Source organism: Pyrenophora tritici-repentis, chromosome 8, assembly GCF_003171515.1.
Source record: "Pyrenophora tritici-repentis strain M4 chromosome 8, whole genome shotgun sequence".
Classification (NCBI taxonomy): domain Eukaryota; kingdom Fungi; phylum Ascomycota; class Dothideomycetes; order Pleosporales; family Pleosporaceae; genus Pyrenophora; species Pyrenophora tritici-repentis.
The window spans coordinates 1586800-1613320 of NC_089397.1; the positions used below are offsets into that span (position 1 = coordinate 1586800).

At 51.0% G+C, this 26521-nt stretch overlaps 14 protein-coding genes across 14 annotated transcripts; 7 read left to right on the top strand and 7 right to left on the bottom strand.

Annotated features, from left to right (window-relative positions):
- Positions 1-1966: 1966 nt before the first annotated feature.
- On the top strand, positions 1967-4599 carry PtrM4_140630 (VRR-NUC domain containing protein; the record flags this gene model as incomplete). The annotated part of the gene is made up of 2 exons (XM_001937921.2): positions 1967-2475; positions 2535-4599. 2 exons carry the CDS (start codon positions 1967-1969, stop codon positions 4597-4599), a joined length of 2574 nt encoding a protein of 857 aa, XP_001937956.2.
- A 142-nt stretch (positions 4600-4741) lies between these two features.
- Positions 4742-4949, top strand: PtrM4_140640 (uncharacterized protein; the record flags this gene model as incomplete). The annotated part of the gene is made up of 2 exons (XM_066109479.1): positions 4742-4794; positions 4847-4949. 2 exons carry the CDS (start codon positions 4742-4744, stop codon positions 4947-4949), a joined length of 156 nt encoding a protein of 51 aa, XP_065960401.1.
- Positions 4950-5710: 761 nt separating this feature from the next.
- PtrM4_140650 (uncharacterized protein) lies at positions 5711-6217 on the top strand (the record flags this gene model as incomplete). Its single annotated transcript, XM_001937920.2, has 2 exons — positions 5711-5805; positions 5854-6217. The coding sequence occupies 2 exons, from the start codon at positions 5711-5713 to the stop codon at positions 6215-6217; spliced, it is 459 nt and encodes a 152-aa protein (XP_001937955.2).
- Positions 6218-6397: 180 nt separating this feature from the next.
- Positions 6398-6496, top strand: PtrM4_140660 (uncharacterized protein; the record flags this gene model as incomplete). The annotated part of the gene is made up of 1 exon (XM_066109480.1): positions 6398-6496. One exon carries the CDS (start codon positions 6398-6400, stop codon positions 6494-6496), a length of 99 nt encoding a protein of 32 aa, XP_065960402.1.
- Positions 6497-6705: 209 nt separating this feature from the next.
- On the bottom strand, positions 6706-8034 carry PtrM4_140670 (penicillin binding protein; the record flags this gene model as incomplete). The annotated part of the gene is made up of 1 exon (XM_001937919.2): positions 6706-8034. One exon carries the CDS (start codon positions 8032-8034, stop codon positions 6706-6708), a length of 1329 nt encoding a protein of 442 aa, XP_001937954.1.
- Positions 8035-8717: 683 nt separating this feature from the next.
- PtrM4_140680 (AraD, Ribulose-5-phosphate 4-epimerase and related epimerase and aldolase) lies at positions 8718-9542 on the bottom strand (the record flags this gene model as incomplete). The annotated part of the gene is made up of 3 exons (XM_001937918.2): positions 8718-9164; positions 9215-9358; positions 9435-9542. The coding sequence occupies 3 exons, from the start codon at positions 9540-9542 to the stop codon at positions 8718-8720; spliced, it is 699 nt and encodes a 232-aa protein (XP_001937953.1).
- Positions 9543-9872: 330 nt separating this feature from the next.
- PtrM4_140690 (uncharacterized protein) lies at positions 9873-10466 on the bottom strand (the record flags this gene model as incomplete). Its single annotated transcript, XM_001937917.2, has 4 exons — positions 9873-10031; positions 10083-10213; positions 10275-10373; positions 10430-10466. The coding sequence occupies 4 exons, from the start codon at positions 10464-10466 to the stop codon at positions 9873-9875; spliced, it is 426 nt and encodes a 141-aa protein (XP_001937952.1).
- Positions 10467-11530: 1064 nt separating this feature from the next.
- Positions 11531-12636, bottom strand: PtrM4_140700 (DUF1295 multi-domain protein; the record flags this gene model as incomplete). The annotated part of the gene is made up of 3 exons (XM_001937916.1): positions 11531-11931; positions 11980-12248; positions 12299-12636. 3 exons carry the CDS (start codon positions 12634-12636, stop codon positions 11531-11533), a joined length of 1008 nt encoding a protein of 335 aa, XP_001937951.1.
- Positions 12637-13752: 1116 nt separating this feature from the next.
- On the bottom strand, positions 13753-13917 carry PtrM4_140710 (uncharacterized protein; the record flags this gene model as incomplete). The annotated part of the gene is made up of 1 exon (XM_066109481.1): positions 13753-13917. The coding sequence occupies one exon, from the start codon at positions 13915-13917 to the stop codon at positions 13753-13755; it is 165 nt and encodes a 54-aa protein (XP_065960403.1).
- A 694-nt stretch (positions 13918-14611) lies between these two features.
- Positions 14612-16444, top strand: PtrM4_140720 (uncharacterized protein; the record flags this gene model as incomplete). Its single annotated transcript, XM_001937915.2, has 1 exon — positions 14612-16444. One exon carries the CDS (start codon positions 14612-14614, stop codon positions 16442-16444), a length of 1833 nt encoding a protein of 610 aa, XP_001937950.2.
- A 308-nt stretch (positions 16445-16752) lies between these two features.
- On the bottom strand, positions 16753-17499 carry PtrM4_140730 (RPP1, RNase P-RNase MRP subunit p30; the record flags this gene model as incomplete). The annotated part of the gene is made up of 2 exons (XM_066109482.1): positions 16753-16890; positions 16978-17499. 2 exons carry the CDS (start codon positions 17497-17499, stop codon positions 16753-16755), a joined length of 660 nt encoding a protein of 219 aa, XP_065960404.1.
- A 350-nt stretch (positions 17500-17849) lies between these two features.
- PtrM4_140740 (SPS1, Serine-threonine protein kinase) lies at positions 17850-19589 on the top strand (the record flags this gene model as incomplete). Its single annotated transcript, XM_066109483.1, has 5 exons — positions 17850-17916; positions 18068-18726; positions 18786-18980; positions 19029-19448; positions 19503-19589. The coding sequence occupies 5 exons, from the start codon at positions 17850-17852 to the stop codon at positions 19587-19589; spliced, it is 1428 nt and encodes a 475-aa protein (XP_065960405.1).
- A 956-nt stretch (positions 19590-20545) lies between these two features.
- Positions 20546-23997, top strand: PtrM4_140750 (ValS, Valyl-tRNA synthetase; the record flags this gene model as incomplete). The annotated part of the gene is made up of 4 exons (XM_001937912.1): positions 20546-21604; positions 21655-21936; positions 21983-22945; positions 23017-23997. 4 exons carry the CDS (start codon positions 20546-20548, stop codon positions 23995-23997), a joined length of 3285 nt encoding a protein of 1094 aa, XP_001937947.1.
- A 797-nt stretch (positions 23998-24794) lies between these two features.
- Positions 24795-26148, bottom strand: PtrM4_140760 (NAD dependent epimerase-dehydratase family protein; the record flags this gene model as incomplete). Its single annotated transcript, XM_001937911.2, has 5 exons — positions 24795-24873; positions 24924-25191; positions 25248-25811; positions 25868-26029; positions 26088-26148. The coding sequence occupies 5 exons, from the start codon at positions 26146-26148 to the stop codon at positions 24795-24797; spliced, it is 1134 nt and encodes a 377-aa protein (XP_001937946.1).
- Between the last annotated feature and the right edge of the window lie 373 nt (positions 26149-26521).

A 26521-nucleotide genomic window follows, 5' to 3' on the forward strand; every position in this document is an offset into this window, starting at 1 on the left:
GATCCATGACAGTAACATCATAGATAAGTTAAGACTTCTGTTTTCTTAGAAGCGTGTAGCGTTCAAGCGTTTAGATTTGGTTCTCTCCGTCAAATGTAATGTGTTCCGTCTTATTCCGAATTAGACGTTGCCTAATGAAGTAATCTTTGAATCCGTTGATTGCGGTAGAGTATGTTCACCATACCAACTTATTCAATGACGGCATCTAACTCTTTTACATGTTACCGCTGTCATGGATCAAACCCGCGACCTCTAGTAAGCGAGGTGGCCCGTGCGCCTTAAGCGAAGGCCACAGCCGAACACCAAAGTTCGACCCGCGCAGGTCTTCGAACCTGCACGCAATATCTCACTTAGTACTTAATACAGATACGGTCATCTCAACTATTGACGTCCCTCACAACCGCATAAGGTTTTCTGTAGGCGTAGGTAATAGTAGTTTGTTATTCCCCTATAGTTGGCAGTGAGGGTGAATGTTATTGCTCCGTTAGCACGTGTACTATTTTGTTCTATCATGTGAGTTTTCTATCTTGATATAAAAATAACAGTGATGATTGCTGTATACGTTCAGTTTGTTACGAACCTAAGGAGAGGACACAGTGCAAGATATGAAGGGCAGAAGGATGGAGACCTTGTCGGAATCCCTTCTCAGACAAAGGCGTACAAAGGTGTACAAGGACCAATGACGTAAGCCTGCCCCGCATCCCACAAAGCTTGGCGGAACGCCACCATGGGACATGTCACGTGTGTCCCAAGGAATCCCACGATGTACCACGAGGTCCCACGCATGGGACAGTGTAGGACAACGTAGGACGTATAGGACATAGGACATTCGTTAGTATATAACAATAGGCAATGAGCCCTTACGGTTCATTGTGTTCAACTTCGAAATCTAAGGATTAGTACTTGATTCTCAACTCCCCGTATATTACATCGATCTACCAATCGTGCTATACACCCTCGTGTCCATCGCATCACTCTATCCCCGAGAACCAACCCAAGATCATCTTCGGACGACCTTCACACAGTTGCTCTCTTTTCCTCGGGTAAATAGGCTGTTGACCAGAGATGTCAACAAGCAAGTCAAGCTGGCTTGATTCTTATCGATTGCAGATCACAGACCATTCTCTGGGACGTGCCACTGTGCACGAGCCTCTATATTGTCTGTGATCTGCAATCGATAAGAATCAAGCCAGCTTGACTTGCTTGTTGACATCTCTGCTGTTGACTTTCACCTGAAGTGCTACTCTTCAACTACGTAATACTAAGGAACCCTCGATTGCTGTTAGTACATTCATTTGATAATGATCTTTGAAAATCGGGCGCCGCTGTCAAATTCGGGAGCTCTCCCTGCCGCCGTTGATTACTGCTAGTTCTTGTCACGCAACGGGAGCTGTTGGGAGAATCTGAATATGCTACTAAATTAGGCAACATCCCACATCTGTTGATTGCGGTAAAGCTCCTTACTCAACAAGAGTGTCACATGAAGTTGGTAATACTACTGAAATTGGAGACCTTTGAATATCCATTGATTGTGGTAGGTCCTCTTACGCATTGCGATACATTGTGGTAACATAACCCAATCGGGCAATTATGGATGTCTATAGATTTCTGCAGTAGGAAGTAGAAAGTATAAACTGCTACAACTTCCTACCGGTCCTAACAATAATACGCATTACCAGATCGGGTAGTTTTGAATCTCTGTAGATCTTAGTAGGAGGAACTACTACAAATATTCCGGCTGGTATTAACAACAATGCCTATCTAGGTAACCTTGATATCCATCGATTGCTGTTCTTCTATGTTCACTCACAGCATGAATTGATGACGTCATTACTCAGAGCCGCGCTAGTGACCAAGATAAGACTAGCTTCCTCGTGACAGCGCGATCCTGGGCCATCGCGTGCCATCGTGTGGCAAGAACGCCTTTCATCTGAGGGGCCATTGCGCACCTTACTGTGACCACACGATGGCACTCAACCCCAAGAGCCCGTCAGTACACAATCAAATGATCATGCGGTTTATAAAGCACCCAAAATCCACAAACTTCGATGGCGACGAAGATCGGCCGGTCAAACGTCAAAAGACGGCCAACAGTCCCAAGAAAGCGCCGCCTACACCACGGAGGACTATCAAGCACGAAACACTTGATTCTGATGATGAAAATGAGGGCACAGTGTTCAAGGAAGAGGCGAAGGAGCATAAGACAGACCTAGAGAGTGCCCTGCCAGAAGTAAAGAGTGGTGATGACGCCATTGAGGAATATGAGGCTTTCAAGGCATCACAGGAAGAACAGACTGAAGGAGCAGACGAACGCTTGGAAAAACGAACCTGGGTGCGAGGAAAGAGTTCACTATATGTTGACGCGTTCAATCTGGCATTGGACACTGTCTTGGATGAGGAAAGCCATCTGTTTGATGAAGCTGAGACGGAAGTCTTTCGAATATGGAGGGATCTGGACTATGAAGCGCAGTACCTGTAAGTCAATATACATAGTGTTTGGGTGCTAGATCACTAATTACAGCCTGTAATACTAGATACGTACGCCTATTCCTACGCAAGACATCGGCATGGCACCGCATTAAGAACCTAGGCTATCATAGCGATATATCAGACCTCCAAGCTGCAGCTGAAAAATTGCAACGATCCTACGATTTACCAGCGCCATCCTCCAAAGTCGAGACACATCCAGGCGAGCAGGATGCACCGGCAGGGACGACGATGGGCGCGTCTTTCACCTTCGCCGACCGGTCAGAGGAGGAGATAACCACACTTGAGCAGGCTTCCTCGCTTCTCAAGCTTGACGAGCTCAAAGCTCTTGCAAAGGATGCCAAGGTCAAAGGGAAAAATAAAGGAGAACTTCTGAAAGCACTGCGACGCACAAGCAAGAAGCAAACAGGCCTAAGCTACTTTGGACTAAAACGTTCTGACTCCGAGATGTCGAGAGACTCCTCTACGTCTAGGTCTCGGCCAGAAACACCAGATACGGAAGTAGAGCCTGGGGGTGATCTCTCGGACGATACCAACCGTGATGCGCATTTTACGCGCAGGATCCTGCAAGAGACAGGATCTTGTATTCGACTCTCATTGACTACCCTGAAGCTTTTCGAGCGTGTTCATCTTGTGTTTTATCGCTCCACTGAGTGGACTGAGAAGTCATTGACCACTATCATTCTAGCAAAGATAGCACGTTGGAACTTCCCAGAGTACATTGTTTCTCGGTCCACAAACATATTTGCTTCCCGTTCGTTGCTTCTGGAGTACGAGGCATCTATACGTACCCAACATCGGATAGACGATATCCTGGAGTTTAACGGAAGGTCCACGGAAAAGGATTTCCAGGAAATCATAGACACGTTCGAAGAAATATATCCACGCTGGCAAGTGCTCGTTCGGGAAGAGCAACGTAAGGAAGAAAGCGTATATCACAGCGGCGAAGGCTCGTACTTACGACGTCTATCGCCAGCATGGGTATATACGCGCATTATTCATAAGGCGCTTGATGTACTCAGACGCCAAAAAGAGCACAAGCGTGAGCACAAACTCTTGATGGAACTGCTAGATCAGAGACTTTTCCACCATTCGCGGAGAGGTGCGTGGTATCAACGTAAAGCGTTGCTTGAGGAGCATTATATGGCTGCGCTCACTGAAGCTGGGAGTAGAAGCGTGGAAAAACAGAAAAGCCACTGGAAGAACATCGCTTTACAGACTTGTGAACTTGGCTTACAAGATAATCTTGTGCATATCATTCACCACTATGATCTCCAAAAGCGTATCACAAAACTTGAAAAGTCCCTCAAGTTCGTCAAACGATTACAGCATGACTTCTCACACGTCCGGTTGGCGAAGCCGATTGAAGTCACTATGGAAGGAATCCGTATTGAGCGCGAAAGGCCATCGATATCTCGAAGGAATAGCTCACCACATCCTGGCAGACGTGGTGGTAAGACGATTTGGATAGATCCTCGCGAGGATGGCGAGTGCTCGGTGGAGGCGATGTGTTTGTCACAATACCGTGACCAGGGTTGGAAAGGCTACCACAGCGAAGGTGGCATCATCCGCACGCTCTTCGCATACCTTTTTTACGACGTCTTATTTACATACATACCCAACGTGTTTCAAACGCCGTATCAAACATGTCCGCTAGATTTGCATACCGACGCCTTCTACCCTTCGCGTATATCCGAGATCAATGCACGACTGAACGAGATATCAAACGGCGACGCGCCATCAATCATACAGAGAGTTTACGATGCCCATCACGAGCGCCGAACATGTATCATAGGTCTCGATTGGACATACGGTGTCTCCGATTTAGTCGAGATTGCCCATTGCTTCGATGGTGACGCACTCGCAACAGTATGTAAGGTCATGGCCCAAGAATATGGGCAGCGAGGTGGCGGTGTACCTGATTTGTTTCTTTGGAAACTGCCGGAGGAGGAAGGTAAGAAGGGCGAAGTCAAGTTCGCAGAGGTGAAGAGTGAGAATGATCGCTTGAGTGACACACAAAGAATGTGGATTCACGTACTTTCTGGTGCAGGAGTGAGAGTCGAACTCTGTGCTGCCGTTGCAAAAGAGGTAAAGGTTGTTTCAAGTGTGTGATAGGCTACTTTTGCGCTCGAATGGGATGTGACATTAGAGGTCTGTTTGCTGCCTCTGCTAGCGTGGGCAGGTTAGTATATAGTTGCACCGTTCCCCTCATTTTCCACACACCAACAACAAACTTTACCCCTCCTAAGTCACGATGGTACCTCCCGCCGAAGCCACTGTGCTCAATGTGACCGAAACGAACGCAATGTAAGCAATCGTCAGCAACCGACCTGTCCATGGATTTGACTAATAATTGCAGCTCCATGCGTAATCAGCAAGAATCTCCCTTTCTGCGCTTACCCGCGGAGATCCGAAACGAGATATATGCGTACATTTTCGACAACACTAGTGTATCGCTATAGAACGGCTCTTATGCTCGTGGGCATCCATCTCAAAATCCTGGGGCAATTGCTTGGAAAGGCAACTGTATCTTTGGCATCACTAAAGTTTGTCGGCAACTCCGTTCAGAAATTGGTTTGATGCCATTCAAAACAGCAATCTTTATTGATTCAAATTGTTTTCATTGGCCAGTCTTCCTCAAGCGTTCCTCGATCGAGCAAGTCGGCGCCATCGCCTATATCGAGATACCCCAGTTGTTTGTGGTGTGGTTGCATCAAGTTCAATCTCCTGCTGAATACAAAGGGGTTTTCAATATGTTGTGCGGGCTCAAGGAGATTGTGGTAAAAGATGAGGAGTATTGGTTTTGAAGCGAGCGGAGCTCTAGTGATCTATCTTGTTATTTTAGAGCTCTCGGAACTTGCCTCGAGTTCCGACCTGTCAAGATCATTTTCCAGAAGCACGAAGGTGGAGAAATTGTGGCCCAGCACACTCCTGGGCAAGGTTGACTGGTTATTAGTAGCGGGGTTTGAATTGGCAGCGGCATGTCTGAGATCGATTTTTGTATTGGGAAGCATCTTTCTGAGGTGAGAGTGCTGTCTCGAGCTATCCAATAACATCTACTTGCCTTCACCTCGTTTGTTTGCTGCCTCCCGCACGGGCCTCTGCTTGGACCATCAAGTACCTCAAACACCCCCGCATTAGCTCCTCTGCTCAAACCCCGCTCACACAATTGTCAATCACAACAGATTTCTCATACTCAGTACTCTTTCCCCGTGACTACATCATGCCTCCCCAGTCTGACAGCAGGATGTCAAAGCGCCAGTCTTCAAAGCGCCAGTCTTCAAAGCCCAAGCTCTCAAAGGAGGAGGTAGAAGAGATGTAAGTATTATGCACCAACAGTTATAACCATAACTAACTCAGCTTTAGCATGCGTCTCAACCAGAAGAACTCGCCTTTCCTTCGCCTGCCTAGTGAGATACGCAACAAGATTTACGCACTTGTGCTTGGAGGAAAGACTATTCATTGGAGGCTTGGCTCACCAAACGAGAAACCAAGTTATTCGAAGCACCGGTATCTTGAGATTTGGGGCCCGGAGTATCTGGGAAAAAAGAAGCTTTCCTGCTACGACCATTCCCAGAGACAGGTCATCCGGTTATCTTCTCTGGCCTCGCTCCCCGCGGTCTGCCGTCAAATTCGCACAGAAGCATACTTTCTCCCTTTCACTCTCAACGATTTCGAGATATATCCTGCTGATGTCATCGACTTTGTGACAAAGCTCCGAGGGACTTAGCGAGACGCTATCACTACCTTGAGGGCACAGATCGACGGGGAAATTTGGCACACGGCGCAAGACATCTTGAGCAGGAACCATTATATCAAGGAACATGTATGGGTTGGTTCAACGGCTATGATGTGGTTTCAGGGTCTCAAGCGCGTGATAATCCCAAAGTGGAGTAAATGTGAACGCACTATGCGCCCTGACGAGGCAAGGGACAAGAAGAAGTTTATCATGGAATTGTTCCGGAACTTTGCTCAGAACAAGGATATTGAGTTCGTCTTTGAGCAGTAGGGTACACATCTACGCCATCCCAGCGATCGGTCGGTATTATGCGACTTCATCGATGGAAAGCTCACTTGAGATTTTGGGACGCTTGGAACTTCCAAGCTATTGCTCTAGTTCCTGTGGAATTCAGTAGCATACGAATGAATGTATGAAATTATGCAAGCTCAGCCATCATTGTTCGTTATGTAAACCTCCACACTCTTTCTCTACACCATCTACTGACCCAACGCCTCATAAATACGTCCCTCAACGCCCGCCACAAGTTCCACCCATGCTTCATCATTCCACGGATAATAATTCCCCCAAACACTCACCACAATATGGGTTTTCCCATCGACCCACATCTCACAGTTCGGCGCTCCGTACCAATACACGCTACCCTTACTCCTTCCCCTACCACCATTCTTCAATACCCTATCTGCGCCCTGAACAGCACATCCCAAGCCGTAACTTCCCTTTGGATCCAGCACCGGGGAGGAAAGATCAGCAGGCAGCACGATGGGAGTAGCATTTGCAGTAGGTATGCTACGCGAATTATCTCTAATATCTTCAGGAAGCTGGGGCGAAGTGATCTCCCGCACACTCTCAGCAGACAGTAAGCGATGACCGGTTACGGAGTCCACGCCCATGTTCTCGGGTAAGAGGACAGAGAGGAGGTGGTTGTAATCGCGCACGCTGGATACCAGTCCGGTTCCCAAACAACCAGTGTGGTAGTCACCTTCTGGGAAAGCGTTTGCTCGCTTCACTACTTCCGGCTCCGCGACATCGATCGTGATGAACGAGTCTCCGTTCCGAAGTTTGCGCGGCCAGAACTTTCCAGTGTTGTGCGGGAGTGAGGTAGCGACGCCGCCGTATGTTGCTTCTATGCCGATTTCCTTGAGGCCCAGGGGATTGAATATGTACTCTTGTAGGTAATCGTGCAGTGACTGTTTGCTGATGCGTTCGATGAGCACGGCGAGCCAGTCCAGGCCCTGACCATAGTTTGTTTTCATGCCTGGGTGCCATAATAGTGGGCTTACGAGGAGGACGCCATAGGGATCGACGGCTTCGTTTGTTGTCTCCCATACACCGAGGTCTTGGACGTAGTCGAATAATAACTTGTTGAAGAATGTGTGGCCGCCGCCGTACGTATGGTTCATCAGCATTCGCGCTGTGATTTCTCCCTTTCGGTCTTCAAATTGGTATTGCTTCTGACCAGTTTCGCCGTCCATCGTATAGCCGGTCAACACGTTCTTTGCGGTGAGCTCGGGGAGCCATTTAGTGATGGTGGCGGGGTCGTCGAGGGTCGTAAGGTCGCGCTCCACTAACTTCATATATGCCATTGCTCCGACAATCTTGGTAAGGGACTGGATGATAGTCATGGATTCCGCAGTGGGTGGCTTATTGGCACTGGCGCCATGGGAGAAAAGGACATTATTCTGCTCGTCCACTATGTGGACAATGGCAGCTGGTAGAATAATGTTGTCTGTGCCTGGTTTTGTAGCATCATTGATGTACTTTGTTAGGGCAGTGGTAGCGTCTGAACTCAAAGCTGGGGGCGACATGACTGACAGCAAGTGCGGGAATAGAGATGAAGAAAAACCATCCAGAAACAGTCATCGTTGCTACTTATCTGTCGAAGCCATCAAAACAGCACACGATGGCGTATCCACAGGCCGATGTGGCATTGCCAGATGCTGTAAGCAAGTTCGCCTGAATTCCGTTTTGGGAGTTTGCCGAAAAGGGCAAGTTCCTCTAAGGAGTCGAATAATATGGGGACGCACACATAGTGCGTGATATTTTATGCAAGGCGATATGTGCGGGCCGAAACCTTACTCGGATCGCTACTCTTAGCGTGCTTGAAGTGGTAAAAGAACTGGAGCCGAGATGTTGTGGACTTTTAGTAAGCGCAGCATTTTAATAGCTAGGGGTTTTGGGTTAATTGCTTGATTACCATGCATGGAAAGAGGCTTGAGTAATGGGCCCTCGTTTCACCCGAATCTGAGCGTATATAACCGCTGTAACAGACTGTATGACTAGACAAGTAAGCAAACATACACGAGTACTGGGTTAAGCAGCTAATATCAATTCACCATTCATCAAATGTATCCTTTCTTTGGAATTTGATGGTTACAATTACCAAGCAGTTGTTTGGCACACCTCCAACCGCCTGCAAACCAGTGCATATGAGTTTATCATCTGTGTGTCGAATGAGTATGTATATAGTCTACCTTAACTTCCTATATCCTCATTTTGTCCATGGCAAACCTAGCTTCTTCATCTCAACTGCAAGTTGTAGAATATAGTCAATACTCTCACATTGTGTCTTCGCCTTGTGTACATTGTCACCCCAGACATAGATACCATGTCTCTTGACCAAGATCGCGTAAGAATCTGGGTACTTCTCCATGGCCTCCTCCAAGCTTTCCCTCAGATCCTCTTCATGCGCCGTATTCTCGATGATGGGTATGCGTAGCCGGTCGTAATAGCCTAGGTTACCCTGCTTGCCTCGCCCTTTTGGTATGCCTTTAATTTGCTCAATCTCTTCGATTTCGAAGCAGGCGTCTTTGCCAAAGTCGCGCTCGACGATGAGGGTTACGAGGACGGCCCATTGCGAATGTGTATGGATGCAGCAACCGGCGCCGCGCTCGAAAGCTGCAAGGAAGAGCGGGGTGCAGGCAGAAGGTTTGAGGACCTGATATGGCTTTAGTCACCTCGCGCAGCATCCAGGGTCGAAGCTAGTACCTGTGGCTTTCTCAGGTATTCTTTGCTGTTGAAGTCCATCACAAACATGTCGGTAGGCTTCATAAGCTCTTTCTGTACGCCGCTGGGCGCAATGTAAATCTTGTCTTCATGGCGTATACTTGTTCCTCCACCAGTACCAGTCACCTGGCGCAATGCCCTTGTTAGCCGTCACTCAGATCACCTCGTCGCCGACGTCCCCGGAGCCTGGAGATGATCGTACCCAGCCCAAGTTGTAAAACTTTGCGCAGAGCGTGCAAATGTGGTTTGCTGGGTGGCTCGGATCATCGGAGTGAACGAGCGCCTCGGCGTCAATATCATTCGAAGCCATTCTGACGTGCTAGGGAAGAATGCGAAGTCGCAAAGTTAGATGGAAATTTACAACCCAAATGACACGACCAGTGACCGCGAAAGGCACCCCACGTGGTCCGGGCGTAGTGCTCACCCCACTACCCCCACATAGTAGTCAGGCACGGCGCAACATTGTCACAATCATTTCGAGGAACCATACTCATGAAAGAGGATATACAATCGAGTTTAGAAGACTATGACTGCAAAGGAAAACTAGGTTGGCTCATAGCCCATAGCCTGAGGTAGGTATCATGAACGCTTATCCCATTACGAGATCCTCCATCAAAAGCATCCAATCGGGGTATCACAATCAAATAGAGGTCTCGTTCTTAGCCAAAGGAGATGTTTCATGTTCCTTCTTCTTGTCGAGATGAAGCGCCTGCTTCACCTTCTCGCCCAGGCCCTTGCGCTCGGGAGAGTGTGAGTGGCCGCCGTGCTTTTCCTTGTATACGTTACCGGCGCCACCTCGCTATCATCGTGTCAGCCGCATGCTCCGTATAGCTGCTGTGACATCACTTACGCCAGTGTGGAATTCGTCCTGTGCATTCCGCTGGTTGATTTCTGGGACCATGTCTACTGAGCGACGACGTCCGTCATCAGACTGTGGTCCAACGCGAGGCGATTGACCGATGTTTCCGGCTCCCCCACGGCCTGATCATTGGCATACAAGGTAAGTGGGTGTCAATCAAGCTTGTATGCGTAGGCTACTCACCAGTTGAGAATTCGCCGTCTGCTGATTCGCCTTGGATACCCTCACGGACGAGGCCTCCGTCAGTGTATACGCTGGTGTCAGGTCCAATGTTGCCAGCACCTGTGTAGACAATCAGCTTCTTTCGAACGCAAAGCTGGAATTTTGGCACTACTCACCTCCACGACCGGTGGAATGAATTGGGGTTGTAGTCATCTTTTCTGGTTACTTCTAATCGCGGGATTGTACAGATAGCGTGGCACAAGGGTGTTGTCAAGGATGATGGATCTGCTGGGATAGATGGACGACGATTGAAGCGTGAATAACGGTCTTATATTTGTTCTTTCAGTTCGTATAAACAACCTTGGAAGCCTCCAACAAGTGACGCAATGACGTAATCTCAGTCCAGGTTCGTTGGCAACGCGGGATGGGAGAGAGTTCCGCGTCAGAAACAGCCGTCGGCATCCTCATGGCTATTGAGTGTCCAACTAAGCTGTCCAGCCAAGGAAAAAGGCGAATATGAGGTATGGATTTTGCGCGGTCATGCTCCAGCGGGTGGAATTTATGCGATGACGTGAGGTGATCTCTGTACCTGCGATAAGGCCGCGTGGAGTGATTCGCCCGGCAACTGACTAAGCGGGTTGTATCCCACTGGTGATGGCGTTCTTACGCGACGTGTCTGACATGAAAGCGGCTGAGGTGCAGGTTTGTTGCAACTTTGATGGAGCACGAGGATCACCGAGCTTTCTCTCATCTCGGCATCTCGGAATTGTTGCGACCCCTAAAGTTAACGCGAGCATAGTGAATAAGCCTATAATGCAAACATTAAACTGACCAACTTCGCATAAGAGATATGAGAGCTGCGACGTTTGCTATCCAGACATCTAGGCTAATCACGGGTGATGTTCCAGAGAAGTATTTGATAATGGTGCTTCATCGCGCGTTCTTCACCCTAAGCGCTGCAGGAACACAGTACTCATGCATGCATTGGGTGAGAGGTAACGAACGCCATCCGTAGAAAATCATAGGCTCACGTACGCCTGTTTCAAACATACCTGGCGCTTTCTCAACGATTCGAGAGCGTGTTTTCCTGGAGTAAGAGCTGCGTCTCGACTTGGTGCACATGCTGTTTGGAAACTATGCATGAAATTACGATTATGTGATTACAAAGCGATCTGGCTCGGTTCTATCTGTACAGGGGTTCTGGAACAGTAAGAAATGGGGTATCATGGGATCCACTTTCCAATGTGCCGAAAACAACGTGCCGAAGACGTCGTGCCTCAGGACCTCAGGCCCTGCTCGTCGCTGGGTCTGCCCTGACCTTCTTCCGCCTCCCTAGCCTGAACCTTGCTTTGATCTGCATGCTTCGCCGGATCGAAGACATATATGGGGAATTCCAGGAAGATGGTCCTCTTCAAGATAACGGGCATCCTCGCGTATAGTTGCGGAGGGAAAGGAATAAGGATGCTCGTCCGGTGAAGATATTCTTGGTATTCCGGCCATTTCGTGCCTTTTTCATATCTCTTCTTTGCGGCTGGACGCTCCTGTAGGGTCAAACCGGACACAAACATGAGAAGTATGGTCAAGAAGAAGGGTCCGAGGATGGATGCATAAAGCGCATCGTATGCGCCGCCCGAGACGTAGTTGTAAGCTGCTGGAGATACAGCGATCATGAAGATACCTGCAAACATTAGCCCTAACCTGATGTGGTCACGCAGAAGATACTTACCAAACTGGATAATGATCTCTCCAAAGTAGTTTGGGTGTCTAGTCCAGGCAAAGAAGCCAACGTTGCATACCGCACCGTCGCTCCCATGAGCGGTCCGGAAACGATACTTCTGAATGTCGGATACGCTTTCCATGATGAAGCCAATCGACCAAAGGATAATTCCTGCGATATCACGGCCTGTTCCGAAATCTGGTTGGTTGAATTGCGTGACGTTGGGCGAGTTCAGGATCGTCACCGGGAGCGAAACTGACCAGACCCAGAACATTTGACTGTGCATAATCAGTAACGGTGTCTCGATCAAAAAACATTGTCTACGTACAAGACCCAGAATCCGAGAAACGACCAAAATTTATCGCGCTTATCATCAAAGCGGTCATCTTTGCCACTTTTGAGGATGCGGAAAAGCAGGAAGCCACTGAGTCTTGCTGCCCATAGTATGATGAAGAGTGATGCTACAATGTTACGCGCATCGCCGCGGTTTTCGCTGAAGGAGAGGGTGAGGATTGCAAGAAGAATGAAGTTGGTTCCACCAGCAAAGTCGGTGACCTTGTCGAACTTGAACCAGAAGGCGATGGCAAAGAAGAACAGCTGGTAGGCAACAGTGATGAGGAAGGTTATGGCGAGGTAGTAGTTATCGAGGACGTGTACGGCCGCCATGTTGATGATTTGACGATGCCTTCGTTATGTGATTGTTTCGGAGAGCAGAGCGTGCGTCTTCATATACTTGATGCTATTCTCTATCAACGCATTCGCGGTGCACGGAAGCCGAACTGCGCTGGCAAAATTTGGCCGGTTGCGCCCAAAACGGTCCTTTATGCGATGAAAGCTGGCTGAGTTGGGTAATGACGCACGTCATCCGCCGCCAAGCTGCGATTAGTAGGACGACTTTCTCCGGTGATCATCAGCCTTGCATCTCCTCCAGAAAACACCAAGTCTTTATCCTTCACTTGCGAACAGGAGGAATTTGCGCCGCAGTTAGTCAGCCAGTTCAACGTCGAGACTACACTGGCGGGAAGATGGGAACTCCAGACGCACTGTCTTGAAACACTGCCGGTATGAACCATGCCGTCTCACGCACCTCGCGTATCAGACCTCACCACCACAGCGACTACCCAGACGTTCGTGAAGCCTTTCCACCACCAAAACCCACCTTACATGGGTCCGGCGGTATTGACATCGCTCGGAAACTTCTGTAACAAGCCTTTTCTGCTGGATCGACCTGGCAATGCCGCTGTTGTCGCAATCACGGCGCGCCGGGCCATTCTATAGTATAGCCGTTGGGAGCCTTGATACGCAGTTAGTCATTGTTTGAGCAGCTGCGGCGGCTCGAAACTCAGCACCACATTCTTGGAAACAAGAACAGTGGGGTTGCTCAGTAAGATCCTATAGAGAGCATGAAATACGCCTCAGTCATGAACTTTGAAAGGTTTTGGCACGCACATACACTACTTGGAAGCTTATACTGTTTCGATTCCAATAGCTTGTTTCCATCATCTCCACCTTCTTATTTTATTCCACCTTCCATTCATCACCTGTCCTTCTGCTGTGCAGATCCTAATTGAGCCTGTATGTTTGTGTTGTTGCCTTCAATTCTTTTTCAGCTGGGCTGTTCTATGTATTAATTTATAATTCCTTTTTGTACCTTTTTATTCTCGTGCGCATATCGGATATTCACTATGAGAACTACTTCATCATCCTGGGCACAAGCCCTTTTGCTGATGAGCGCAGTACGTATAGAGTCTGAACATCAAGATCCAGCCGTACTGACTATGTCTAGGCGACTACGCAAGCAGCGCTCAATCTCCATGAGACTAATGTACGACCTGAAGCCATCGGAAGGCGGATCCAGGACTTGATCTCCGGAGAAGTATACAACGGAAATCTCGTTGCTAGGAATGCACAAAACGGACTTGACGCGAATGCCTTACTTGCCGGCATTGCTCAGGGCCAAGGCCAAAGGCCCAGCACCAGTGACATTACCTCGAGCGACGTCGCTGGAAGCATTGCAAACCAAGTTGCTGGTGGAAGCACACCATCCATCAACGATGTCCTTAACGGCCTAAGTGGGCAACAGCAAAGCGGAACGAACAGCCAGAGCACATCGCAACAGCAAGGTCAGACTGCTCCAGTGGGAACCACACCACAAGCCGCACAAGGGATCGCGCCAGGTGGCAGCCAGTCTGCACCTGGTGTTGCATCAGGTGGTAGCCAATCTGCACCTGGTGTTGCATCAAGTAGTAGCCAATCTGCACAAGGGGTCGCTTCAGGTGCGAATCAAGCTGCATCGGGTACTGCACAGAGTGGTAGCCAGCGCCCACCAAGCGACATCAACACTAGCAATCCTGCAGGTGATCTTGCAAACCAACTCGCACCCCAAACTCAAAGCGAGAACCCCGTCGTTGATGTTGGAGGAAGCCTGGTGAACCAACTCCTGCCTGGCGCACAACCGCCACAGGGTCAAGCCGCGGCGCAGCCACCACAGGGTCAAGCTGCTACTCAACCTCCTGCTGCTCCTCCTGCGGCTCCTCCTGCGGCTCCTCCTGCTGCTCCTCCTGCTGCTCCTCCTGCGGCTCCTCCTGCGGCTCCTCCTGCTACCCCCTCTGCCGCTCCTCCTGCTGAAGCTGTTCCTCCCATGATGTCCGCTGGCGCAAGCAATGCGACGACGCCTGTGGAGGCAGCCAGCCCGTCTGCGGAAAAGGCACCAGCAAAGACCAGCGAGGCTCCAAAAGAAGCACCTATGGAAGCTAGCGCAGCTGCACCCAAGCCGTCAGAGGCAAGCGCCTCTACTACCAAAGCCAGCCCTTCGCCAGCGGAAGCCAAGCCTTCACCAACAGAATCCACAGAGAAAACAAGCGCAGCTGCAAAGGAAGCACCAGCGGAGGCGAGCTCATCTGCAAAGGAAGCGCCAGCAGAGGCAAGCACATCGGCGAAGGCAGAATCAGCAGAGGCAAGCTCATCTCCGAAAGCAGTACCAGCGGAGGCAAGCTCATCTGAGAAAGCAGCACCAGCGGAGGCTAGCACATCGGCAAAGGCAGCACCAGCGGAGGCAAGTCCATCTGCAAAGGCAGCACCAGCGGAGGCAAGTCCATCTGCAAAGGCAGCATCAGCAGAGGCTAGCACATCGGTAAAGGCAGGATCAGCGGAGGCAAGCCCAGCTGCGAAATCAGCACCAACAGAATCAAGCAAACCTACAACTGTAGCAGAGGCAGCATCGACGTCGCTACCAGTCAAGACAGTGTTCCCCGCGGGCAAGTCAGCTCTGCCTAAAGTAACCCCTATTCCATGGACAAACTCACCTGCGGCAGCAGGAAAGCCAGCGGGTGAGGAGAGCAGCACGAAAGCTATGATGCCTGCTGCGGAGAAAGGATCCCCATCAGAAGCTCCATCAGCGGCTGCCGCAGCGCCTCCTGCTGCTGCCGTGACTGTGTCTGCCGGAGGAGAATCACCAGCTGGTGTAGTAGCTGCCGCTAACGAGACTACTACTATGGCGGCAGCAATTAACTCTGCAACTTTGAAGGCTGGTGGGCTTCTTGCCGCAACGACTACGAGTGCAGCGGGAAGTGCCATAACTGTCCAGGCTGGAGGAAACAGCACCTCAAACACCGGTGCTGCGAAGGCAGCTGCTTCATCTTCTAGCGGCGCGCCAGCAGCAGCGGTCACAGTTGTCGCTGGTGCTGGCAATGAAGCCTCATCAGCTGAATCAAAGATGAACGGAACAACCCCAGTAGCCGCAGCCGCAGCCACAGGACCCGTTACCGTTGTTGCAGGTGGAAGCAATGCAACTTCGACCGCTGTGGCGGCGGCCGTTGCCGCTCCCGCCGTCACTGTCGTAGCAGGCGAAGGATCAAGCTCAGGCAATGCCACGGCAGCAGCAGAAGCAAACGGAGGCTGCAACTGCGCGTGCGAATGTCCCGCGGGAGCTTTTCCCATGTCTGCCGCTCAACCAGCAAAGGCACAGGAGAGCAGAAGTACCATGCAAACAATGGCCAGCGCCCCAGTCACGATTTCTGCGGGTGGAGAACCCGGACCTGGCGTTCAAGCAGCCGCTCCCACGACGCCTCCTGCACCCATCAACTCGGCTAGTCTGACTACTGGAGGACTGCTCGTGGGCACTGCCAGTGCAGCTGGTTCAGGTGTCACTGTCATCGCCAGTGGAGAATCTCCGGCTTCTTCTGCTCCGGCTCCTGCTGCGGCAGCTACGTCGGCCGCTTCATCACCTGCTCCGTCATCAGCGCCTGCCGAAGCTGCCAGCTCAAGCCCATCAGCACCGATATCAACTTCAGTTGCAGCGCAGAGCCAAGTCGCAGCCAACGCGCCGCCTCAACCTACAATCGTTGGTTCCTCCAATGCAGCAGCGCCTCCCTCTGCGCCGTTTGATATCAACACGGTTGCGTTGCAGAGCCGTGTTACGGTCAACTTGGGCCGGAGAGTGGCAAAGCCAACGCAGATGGGAGCCTGGTGGTGAAGAAAGACTTCGTATATGAAGAATCATGCTTGTTGTTTTCTCGCTTTTACTTCATTGAAAAAAGATTGTTTTCTCAAGTATATAGTTTGGGGTAGTAGGGCACGTGGTTGCGGTTGAGTATTGAGTGCTCCTGCGAGGTGGTAATGGTATGTGAATATATAATGAATATGATTGTGCAAGTATATTGCTTGGCATCACTGCTGCGGTCTATGGGTATCTTGTGAGGAATGTTGTTCGCAGGCTCACCGATCGGTGCTGTCCTTTGCATGGTGTAAATGTATTGCGCTCGATGTGCCCTTTCCTGTGCTTCAGGCAGGCACCTCCTGGCCAGCTTCTTGCATTTTGGCCTTTTTGTTCTTCGCTTGCTGGCGCTTCGAGATGGGTTTGTCCATTTTCGTCTCATGTACGGGCGCTCCTTCCAAGTTTTCACCCGGACGCTTGCCGTTCTGATTCTTGTTGGCCTTGTCCTTTTGGCCTTGCTTGTCCTTCGCCTCGGCCACTGGCCTCTCGGGCGGTTTGTCGCCGCCGTAGACAATGTCGATTATGCCCTTGAAGCTCTTTCGCTTTAGTCGCGCAAACTCGACGACGCTCCTTGGTTCTTTGGTGAGACCGTCCTTTCCCCTCTCCGTTCCGAGCCCCCATACAGAGGCCAAATTGATGATGTCGCTCGGTGCCCGGATGCCTAGTACGCTCTTTGCTTCAGAACTGAATATAAGGCCCCGACCTCTGGTTACACGTATGATCTGTGTCGCATTGCTAATCAAGTTGCGCTTGGCAGAGGGATCGCTCGACATGATGCCCTGACTGTAGCATAGCTCGATCTTGATACCACGGGAGATGGCCGTGCCCAGCATGGGGAATTTGAAATGGGTTTCAAATCGGCGAGTCAGGTCCAGCGAGATTATATCTACATCTAGACTCTGGCATGCTTGTTGGAGGGTACGCTCGTCGGTTGGCCGGGCAGCAACGAGGTCGTATTGCTGCTGCAGCTGAGGGATACGAAAGTTGGAGGCGGCGTCGGTTAGGAAGATGTTGCAACGGCGCAGTATACGCATGTGGGCGGGTGTGGGGAAGGGGAGTTTCGTCGGTATCGGCGAGCTCTGGAGGAGCGCCCATTAGCGAATGATGGCAGGCGCAAGCGGATGCAGGTTCGGAATCATCAGGGTAAATGCAAATAAGGGGGAGTCACAGCTTCCCTGCTACCTACAATATCTGAGGGCAGTTTTCCGGAATACGTGTGCGTGAGAGCAATTACATCGTATCCTACTGCATCGCGTCAGTCCACCCTGCCCGCGCCTACGACTACGACGCAAGGGCGCAAACAAGCTCACATTCGTCGAGAAAGGCCACGGTGCGCTGCAGTTCGCGCGTCGCATCCGTCCAGGGGACGTGCAAGTCGTGGAACATGACGGCAGTGGGTGAAAAGGTCGAGATAGGCGTGAAGGCGGTGCGGAATCGCGGTGCCAAAAGTTGTAAGTGAGAATGAGAACTTTGGGAGATCGTCATCAGCTTGCCCGCCTCAGGCCTGCACGTTCGCGTCAAAACCTTGCCCACCCGTCCGGCCCAAAAAGCTTGGCCCGGGCTTGCCTGCTGAAGCTTGGAAACTAGCCTAACGCCCACAAGCCAGCCTGCAACACCACCACCACGAGCCGCCAGAGCTCACCACTACCCACGATCCGGCCTCAAAGCCCGCACAGAAGGCCCGCCGCGACCATCGTGACCGCCTTTTTGGCCTCTTCACCCGGAACGAGGCAGTAGCGCTCGCCTTGCTTGCTGGTCTTGGCTTTGTCTTCGTGCTTGGTCCCGCCAGCGTCCGTTTCTTCACCCCACCACTTGACTACTCGACTCCCTCCACCACCCAAGATATCTCCAGGACCGTTTCCGGCACGTCGCCGTACCCTAAAGACACTCTCGCTGCCAACATGGCGCTGAACAACTCGACGGGCGCCACGAGCATCGCCCGCGTCTACGCAGACGTGAATGCAAACATGCCCCGCTCGTATTGGGACTACGATTCCGTCAACATCTCCTGGGGCGTGCTCGAAAACTACGAGGTGGTCCGCAAGATCGGCCGCGGAAAGTACTCCGAAGTCTTCGAGGGCATCAACGTCGTCAACTACCAGAAATGCGTCATCAAGGTCCTCAAGCCTGTCAAGAAGAAGAAGATAAAGCGCGAGATCAAGATTCTGCAAAACTTGTCGGGCGGGCCCAACATCGTCTCGCTGCTGGACGTGGTGCGCGATAATCAGGTTAGTGATGGCTCCGATTGGATTGGCGACTGGGTACTGTTTTTTCGCGTGTTCTTCTCTGTCTGCATGGGTTGCTAACGCGCGACACATAGAGCAAAACTCCATCGCTCATTTTTGAATATGTCAACAACACCGACTTCCGGAGTCTTTACCCAAAGTTCCAGGACTACGACGTGCGGTACTATATTTTCGAGCTCCTCAAGGCCCTGGACTATTGCCACAGCAAAGGCATCATGCACCGTGATGTCAAGCCTCACAACGTTATGATCGACCATGAGAAGCGCAAGGTCAGAGCACTCGCCTAGAGACGGTAGCCACTTACTAACGCGATGCAGTTGCGCCTAATTGACTGGGGTCTGGCGGAATTCTACCACGCAGGAACTGAATACAACGTTCGTGTTGCGTCACGTTACTTCAAGGGCCCCGAGCTACTCGTCGATTTCCAGGAGTATGATTATTCGCTCGACATGTGGTCGCTGGGCGCCATGTTTGCCTCTATGATCTTTAGGCGGGAACCCTTCTTCCACGGCAACAGCAACTCGGACCAACTTGTTAAAATTGCCAAAGTCCTTGGAACTGAGGATCTGTTCGACTATCTTGACAAGTACGACATTGAACTAGATGCCCAGTACGACGACATACTTAGTCGGTATCCGAAGAAGCCTTGGCACTCGTTCATCAACGCCGAGAACCAACGATTTGTCAGTAACGACGCCATTGACTTTCTTGATAAGCTGCTCCGATACGACCATCAGGTAAGTCCATATGAGAACAATCATCCAGCTTCCACATCCTGACGTGTATGCTAGGACCGACTCACTGCCCAAGAAGCCATGTCACATCCCTATTTTGCTCCCGTCCGACAGGCTGCGCAGCAGAATAGCACTGCGGCATGATTGAGATACCCTATTCAAGTTATTAGAACTTCGGTAATTGCATGAAAGTTCAAGCGGCGAAACTTGTAATCCATTCTTCCCTTTCACTCAACTCTCTGGTCGGCACTGAGCATAGCTGCAGTGTCTATCTACACGCAAGGATATGACTCATGCTGGGACAGGTGTATACGGCAAGGCACTGGAAGATTTTCTTGTCTAAGCGATGCGGGATGATAGTGGTCCGTTGTTGGCGTCAAGGAGCAATCAAAACTTAAGGCTACAATATCGACAATGCATTTCCGGGGTGCTGGTCGGTTGCCTAAAAGTTTCAATATATGTGCCCTGGAATGTACTCAATGACTCGTCATGGTGTTGTGAATCGTTGTGTCATGGAATAAATCATATGTGATTGAGAATGAAGCTGCCCAGTGGAAATGATGAAGGAAAATGTTGACCAACGGAGTGCTCCGTTGGGGTACCGGAGTGTTTCTATCTTCGCGTTGACATGATCGATGTATGCAAGTTCACTGAGTTCTATGATAATGCCCCTGGGGCTGTAGGCTGGCTCCCTGGGTGACATGAAATAGCTGAAAGCCCAGTATACAAAAGTTATTATAGGCGTCAAAAATATCTATTGGTGATAGAATACTGGGGGTTCACCCATACTGTTGCTGTCAAGTGTTTCATGTCACCCAGGTGCTCCGGCGGGCGATGACATGCATGTGGGAACTGAAGCTCGGGCTTGGTTGATGTGGGGTAATGCAGCCTGGACTTGGGACGACTCACACCCAGGCACTTTTTTGTTAATGTTGCCCCGCACCGCGCCTACTACACTGCGCGCTGCCCGTAGACGAAACCTAGTATATCTCGCTCGACCTCGCTTGCAATTGCGATCGCCAATTTACACTGCACTTCACCGTCATCACGCCCACGCTGAGCGCGTGCTCACACATCAACACCACTACTCGACCGCGACCATGGCGCTCAATGCATCCTCCCACAACACGACCGGCGAGAAGACGACGCCCAATACCGCGCCTCCACCCGAAGTCAGCGGCGATGTCAAGAAGGACATTCTCAGTGCCGCAGAGACTGATGCTGTTGGCCAACATGCGCCCGGCCGCGAGAACGAGAAGGGTGTAGAGAAGAAAGAGAAGTCGGCCAAAGAACTCGAGAAGGAGAGGAAGAAGGCCGAGAAGGATGCAAAGTTCAAGGCAAAAAAGGCTGCAGCTGCCGGCGCCAGCAAGGACGCTGGTTCTGCTCCTGCCAAAGAGAAGAAGAAGAAAGGCAAGGAGGAAGAGCAATTGCCCGAATACGTCGAGGAGACACCCAAGGGGGAGAAGAAGCGTCTGCAGAGCTTGGATGGTCCATACACAAAGGCCTACATTCCCAAGGTCGTAGAGTCGGCATGGGATGCTTGGTGGGATGCACAGGGTTTCTTCAAGCCCGAATTCACTGAGAAGGGTGATGTCAAGAGCCCTGGGCACTTTGTCATTCCTATCCCTCCACCCAACGTCACAGGCAAGCTTCACTGCGGCCACGCACTTGCTACGAGTCTTCAGGATGTCCTTATACGATGGCACAGGATGAAGGGCTACACTACATTGTACCTGCCAGGATGCGACCACGCCGGTATTGCGACACAGAGTGTGGTAGAGAAGATGCTCAAGCGTAGGGAGAACAAGACACGATACGATCTCGGTCGTCAAAAGTTCCTCGAGAGGACCATGGAGTGGAAGGAAGAATACCATCAGCATCTCACCCACACTTTACGGAGAATGGGTGGTTCGTTTGATTGGACACGCGAGGCTTTCACAATGGACGAGAACCTATCGAAGGCTGTCACAGAAACTTTTGTCCGATTACACGAAGACGGTCTCATCTACCGATCAAATCGACTGGTTAACTGGTGCACGGCGCTCAACACCGCACTTAGCACACTGGAAGTCGACAACAAAGACCTGGCGGGCCCTACCAAGCTATCCGTGCCTGGGTACGAGAGAATGGTCGAGTTTGGTGTTCTTACTCATTTCAAGGTATGTAGAGCATCACCACTACAACGGCTATACACTAACTTTCTGTCAAGTACGCCATTGAGGGTACAGACCAATTCATCGAGATGGCTACCACTCGTCCGGAAACTATGCTGGGTGACTCTGGTATCGCTGTCCATCCCAAGGATGAGCGTTACAAGCACTTGGTCGGCAAGAAGGCCAAGCACCCCTTCATCGATCGCCTCATGCCCATCGTTGCAGACGACTACGTGGATCCCGAGTTCGGTACTGGAGCTGTCAAGTTGACACCCGCACACGACCCCAACGATTTCAACCTTGGCAAGAAGCACGGGCTTGAGTTCATCAATATTCTGGTATGTATCCATCTTTGCCGACTTTTCGGCTTACTAACGACTGCAGAACGACAATGGTACCATGAACAAGAATGCTGGCAAGTTTGAGGGCCAGAAGCGCTTCGATGTCCGTTACACCGTTGTTGATGCGCTGAAGAAGGAGGGTCTCTTCGTGAAGACGGAACCCAACCCGATGAAGGTCCCAATCTGCTCAAGGTCTGGCGACGTCATCGAGCCAATCATGAAGCCGCAATGGTGGATGAAGATGGACAGCTTGGCCAAGCCTGCCATTGAAGCTGTAGAGAAGGGCGACATCAAGATCCGACCCGCTACCTCTGAGAAGGTCTACATGCACTGGATGAACAACATCCAGGACTGGTGTTTATCTCGACAGCTGTGGTGGGGTCACCAGGTACCAGCCTACTTTATTGAGCTGGAAGGTAAAGATAACGCCAGAAGTGAAGATCAGTTCTGGGTCACTGGCCGCACAGAAGAAGAGGCGAGAGCAAAGGCCGAGAAGAAGTTCCCCGGGGCGACATTCACGCTATCGCGGGATGAAGATGTGCTCGACACATGGTTCTCTTCAGGTCTCTGGCCATTCTCGACTTTGGGATGGCCAAACCAGACTGCCGATTTCGAAAAGCTCTTCCCTACCTCTGTGTTGGAGACTGGATGGGATATTCTCTTCTTCTGGGTTGCTAGGATGATTTTCCTTTCACTATACCTCACTGGCAAAGTTCCATTCAAGGAAGTCTACTGCCACTCGCTCATTCGCGACTCAGAGGGTAGGAAGATGTCCAAGTCACTGGGTAACGTCGTCGACCCTGTCGATATTATGGACGGTATCACCCTTCAGAAGCTCCACGACCAGCTTCGTGCCGGCAACCTAGACCCCAAGGAGTTGACCAAAGCGGAGAAGTATCAGAAGACGGCGTTCCCTCAGGGTATTCCCGAGTGTGGTGCAGATGCTTTGCGCATGGCCCTTGTTGGCTACACCACAGGAGGAGGGGATATCTCATTCGACGTCAACGTAAGTCTGACCCGATACTATTAGCTTCTTCTGCTCTATATTTGTGTACATGCTGACAGTACCTTATCTAGGTCATTCACGGCTACCGAAGGTTCTGTAACAAGATTTACCAAGCCACCAAGTACGTTATTGGGCGTTTGGGAGACTCATTCACACCTCGGGAAAAGATCGCAAAGACAGGCGTAGAGTCATTACCCGAGCGCTATATCCTTCACCAGCTTAATACCGCTGCAAAGAAGATCAACGACCACCTGGAGGCGCGCGAGTTCAGTCTTGCCACCCAGGTCGCCTACAAGTACTTCTACGTCTACCTCTGCGACACATACATCGAGAACAGCAAGGCGATCTTCGATGAAGGCAGCGAAGAGCAGAAGGAAAGTGCGAAGCAGACACTTTACACGGCCATCGAGGGTGGTCTGACCATGATTCACCCGTTCATGCCCTTCCTCACAGAAGAGCTCTGGCAGCGACTTCCCCGAAGGCAAGGTGACAAGACGCCTTCCATCACTATTGCAACATTCCCTCAGTACTCGCAAGAGTTTGATGACGAGACGGCAAACGCCGAATACGAGCTTCTCGTCGACAGCGCAAAGGGTCTCCGTTCCCTCACTGCCGAATACGCAATCAAAGAGGGCGCATCCACATACATCCAGTCTCTCAACGACGCCGCACACACCACCCTCTCCTCACCCACATCACTCCCATCCATCCGCTCTCTTGCTGGTAAGACCGTCGCCGATATCACGATCCTTTCACCCTCGGAATCCGCACCATCAGGCTGTGCCGTGTACACCATCGGCACCTCGGCGACGGCATACCTCGATGTCAAGGGCCGTATTGAGCTCGACAAGGAGATTACAAAAGCCCAGGATAGACTCACAAAGGCGAACGAGACGATTACTCGCCAGAAGAAGATCATGGACGATGAGTGGGAGCAGAAGGTTAGTGATGCTGTCAAGGAGCAGGAGAAGGAGAAGCTCAAGGCTGCTGAGCTAGAGGCCAAGAACTGGGAGGCTAGTATTCAGCAGTTTGAGAAGATGAAGATTGAGTAAGCCAGTTCGCTTGGGTTAGGGTATGTATCCTAGAAGGCCTGCGGGGTTGATTGTGTTCTTCTCTGAAAGTGGCCATTCCTTGGGTTCGTGTATAAGCAAAAATAGATGCAGAAACCTTTACATGGGAAGAATAAAAGACATGTTTATTTGCTTTCGCATATTTTGTTTTGTTGTTGCTGTTATACATCTTCACTGACGCTTTCCCATTTCAATTTCCCCATTTCCACATCGCCCATGGTCTGGCTACTGATTGGTAATCTAGGAGAAGGATGAGTGGAGTGGAGAAGACACACATGGGGACAACTTTGGCAACATGGATTACAAGCCAAAGGTGGTGTCAAAACATACAAGGAATAAAAGCTAGATTGAGGGGGTATGTAACACCAATAATATCTCATGCTCCATTTACAGTGCCAGGATGAAACGAACCCTACAGTACCGATTTGAAACCTCTTACTTTCCACCAAAGTCAAGAATCAGACATATAGAAAGAATAGCGACAAAGGAGAAGAGCGAGTCCACCTGCACCGATGACTGTGTGAGAGGAGAGGAAACAATACCGAACGTGATAGGCGATACAGACGAGTCGAGTTGATGCCACCCAGCCAAAAAGCTCCGAACGATGCAAGCGGGGACACGATACTGAACGGAACGGATTGATCCCAATGTAGAATAGAGGAAGGAAGGAGGTTTGGGTATAACAAAGATTGGTCGGAGGGGTCGTGAGAATGGTCGTGGCAAGCGATGATGGCCGTTTGCGAGATGTTGAGGTTGAAGTGGTCGATAAAGGGGGTCTTTTACGGCCACCAGTTCATCCTCTTGTAACTCTCAATGACCTCTTCGACTTTCTCCTTGGTTATCCTCTCAATGTTGTATCTGTTTGCGGATTAGTATTTTGTCAATTATACCGAATCTCCTCTACTTACTTGAATCCCGTCTCGCGTTCAAAGGCGCTTCCGTCCATACTGAGGTCTGCATCCTTAATGAGTTCCTTCTCCATGTACGGGGTAAGTGGTGTAGATTGGCTGATGCCAGCCTTCTGCTGCAGTTCCGCCCATGGGTCCAGAGTCTCGTCGTTGACGTCGTCGACTACGTGATCAAGGTTGAGTCTTGCAAAAGCGGAGATGAGGGTACCGTGGAAGCCCGTCTCCATCTTGAATATCTCGCCAATGATCTGGGCTGTCTGTTTTTGTGCTGGGACCGTGTTAGTGTCAAGCGCCGAGAAGAAACCGATGAATGTAATGACGTACCAGTGTTGCCATGATCCACAATGTTGAAGACAGGTGCCGGCCGGCGACCAGGAGTACCCTTGGCATACCACTCCGCGCCGTGCCAAAGTGCCCGTGTAGAATCTTCAACATGTACCAAGTTTGTGCGCAAGTCCTCCTTCCATAGGAAACGCATTTCCTTGCCCTTGCTCTGGTAGACGCGGGCCATGCATAACGCTGTGCTCAGAAACTTGCTCGTATAAGGACCGTAGACATGTGCAAACCTCAGCACCATCAGGTTCAGACCGTCAATCTTGGCCAGATCTTCCTCGGCCTTGAGCTTCCATTTTGCCAGATTGGACCACGGCTTCGTCTTGTCCGTCTCTTTGCGGGGTGTGCTATCGGGCTTGTAAACCATGCCGGTGCTCAGCTCGACAAAGACTTTGACTTTGCGTTTCGCAGCCTCTCGGCCGAGAGCCATGGAGAGGCCGTAGGAGCGGAGTTCGTAGACCTTTTCCTCTTGGGAGAAGCGCGTCTCGCCGCCGCAGTTGAAGACATAGTCAAACTGTGCGCCGCCTTCACGATCGAATATCCGCGGAAGGGATTCTATGGGTGGAAATTAGCGTCGAATTGGTGGTTGTAGTCATGCGTTGAGAACGCACTCTCTTGCGCGGCATCGGCCTGGATGAAGCGCTCTCTTGAACATGCTTCCTTGAATTCTGGGGCGAGCCATGCAAGCTCTGGCAGATGCTTGTCGACAATGCGTATTTCGGAAGCGAGCTTGTTGTCGTAAATGTACTTTGTCAGGTGGCGTCCAGTATAGCCTAATGCGCACAATCAGTACTGCAGTCGCGTCTTGCGGGATGGTGGGAGCCTCGTTACCCAATCCGCCTATTATGAGCACCGCGGGCTTCTCTCCACCGTTGGCCTGTTCAGCGGCCATTGTGTTTGGCGTCGCACAAGTTTCTTCCGATCTACGTCTCTTGTTTGCGCAAGAAGGTCGCTAAGGGGGGTAACAACGGCGCAGTGGGCGGATGGTGTCTTGTAATGCCAAATTCGGGGGTGGAGTCTGAGCGTTGCGGAAGGCGCTCAATGCTCAGCGCTCAGACCTTGGTTCGCGAGAAAGGTACGGACGGATGACGGTATATGTCGGAGACTCTCGGTGAGAGTGTTCGCGGGAGGGCGAGCGAGCGAGTGTGCGTGCGTGGGTGCGATTGGGGTCAGAGAGGGTGCAGGGCGCGAAGAGGACTCTGGGATGCTCAAAGTAGGATACCGCGGCACGGGCAACGATGTCATATAGCTCAGGCCCAATGTGT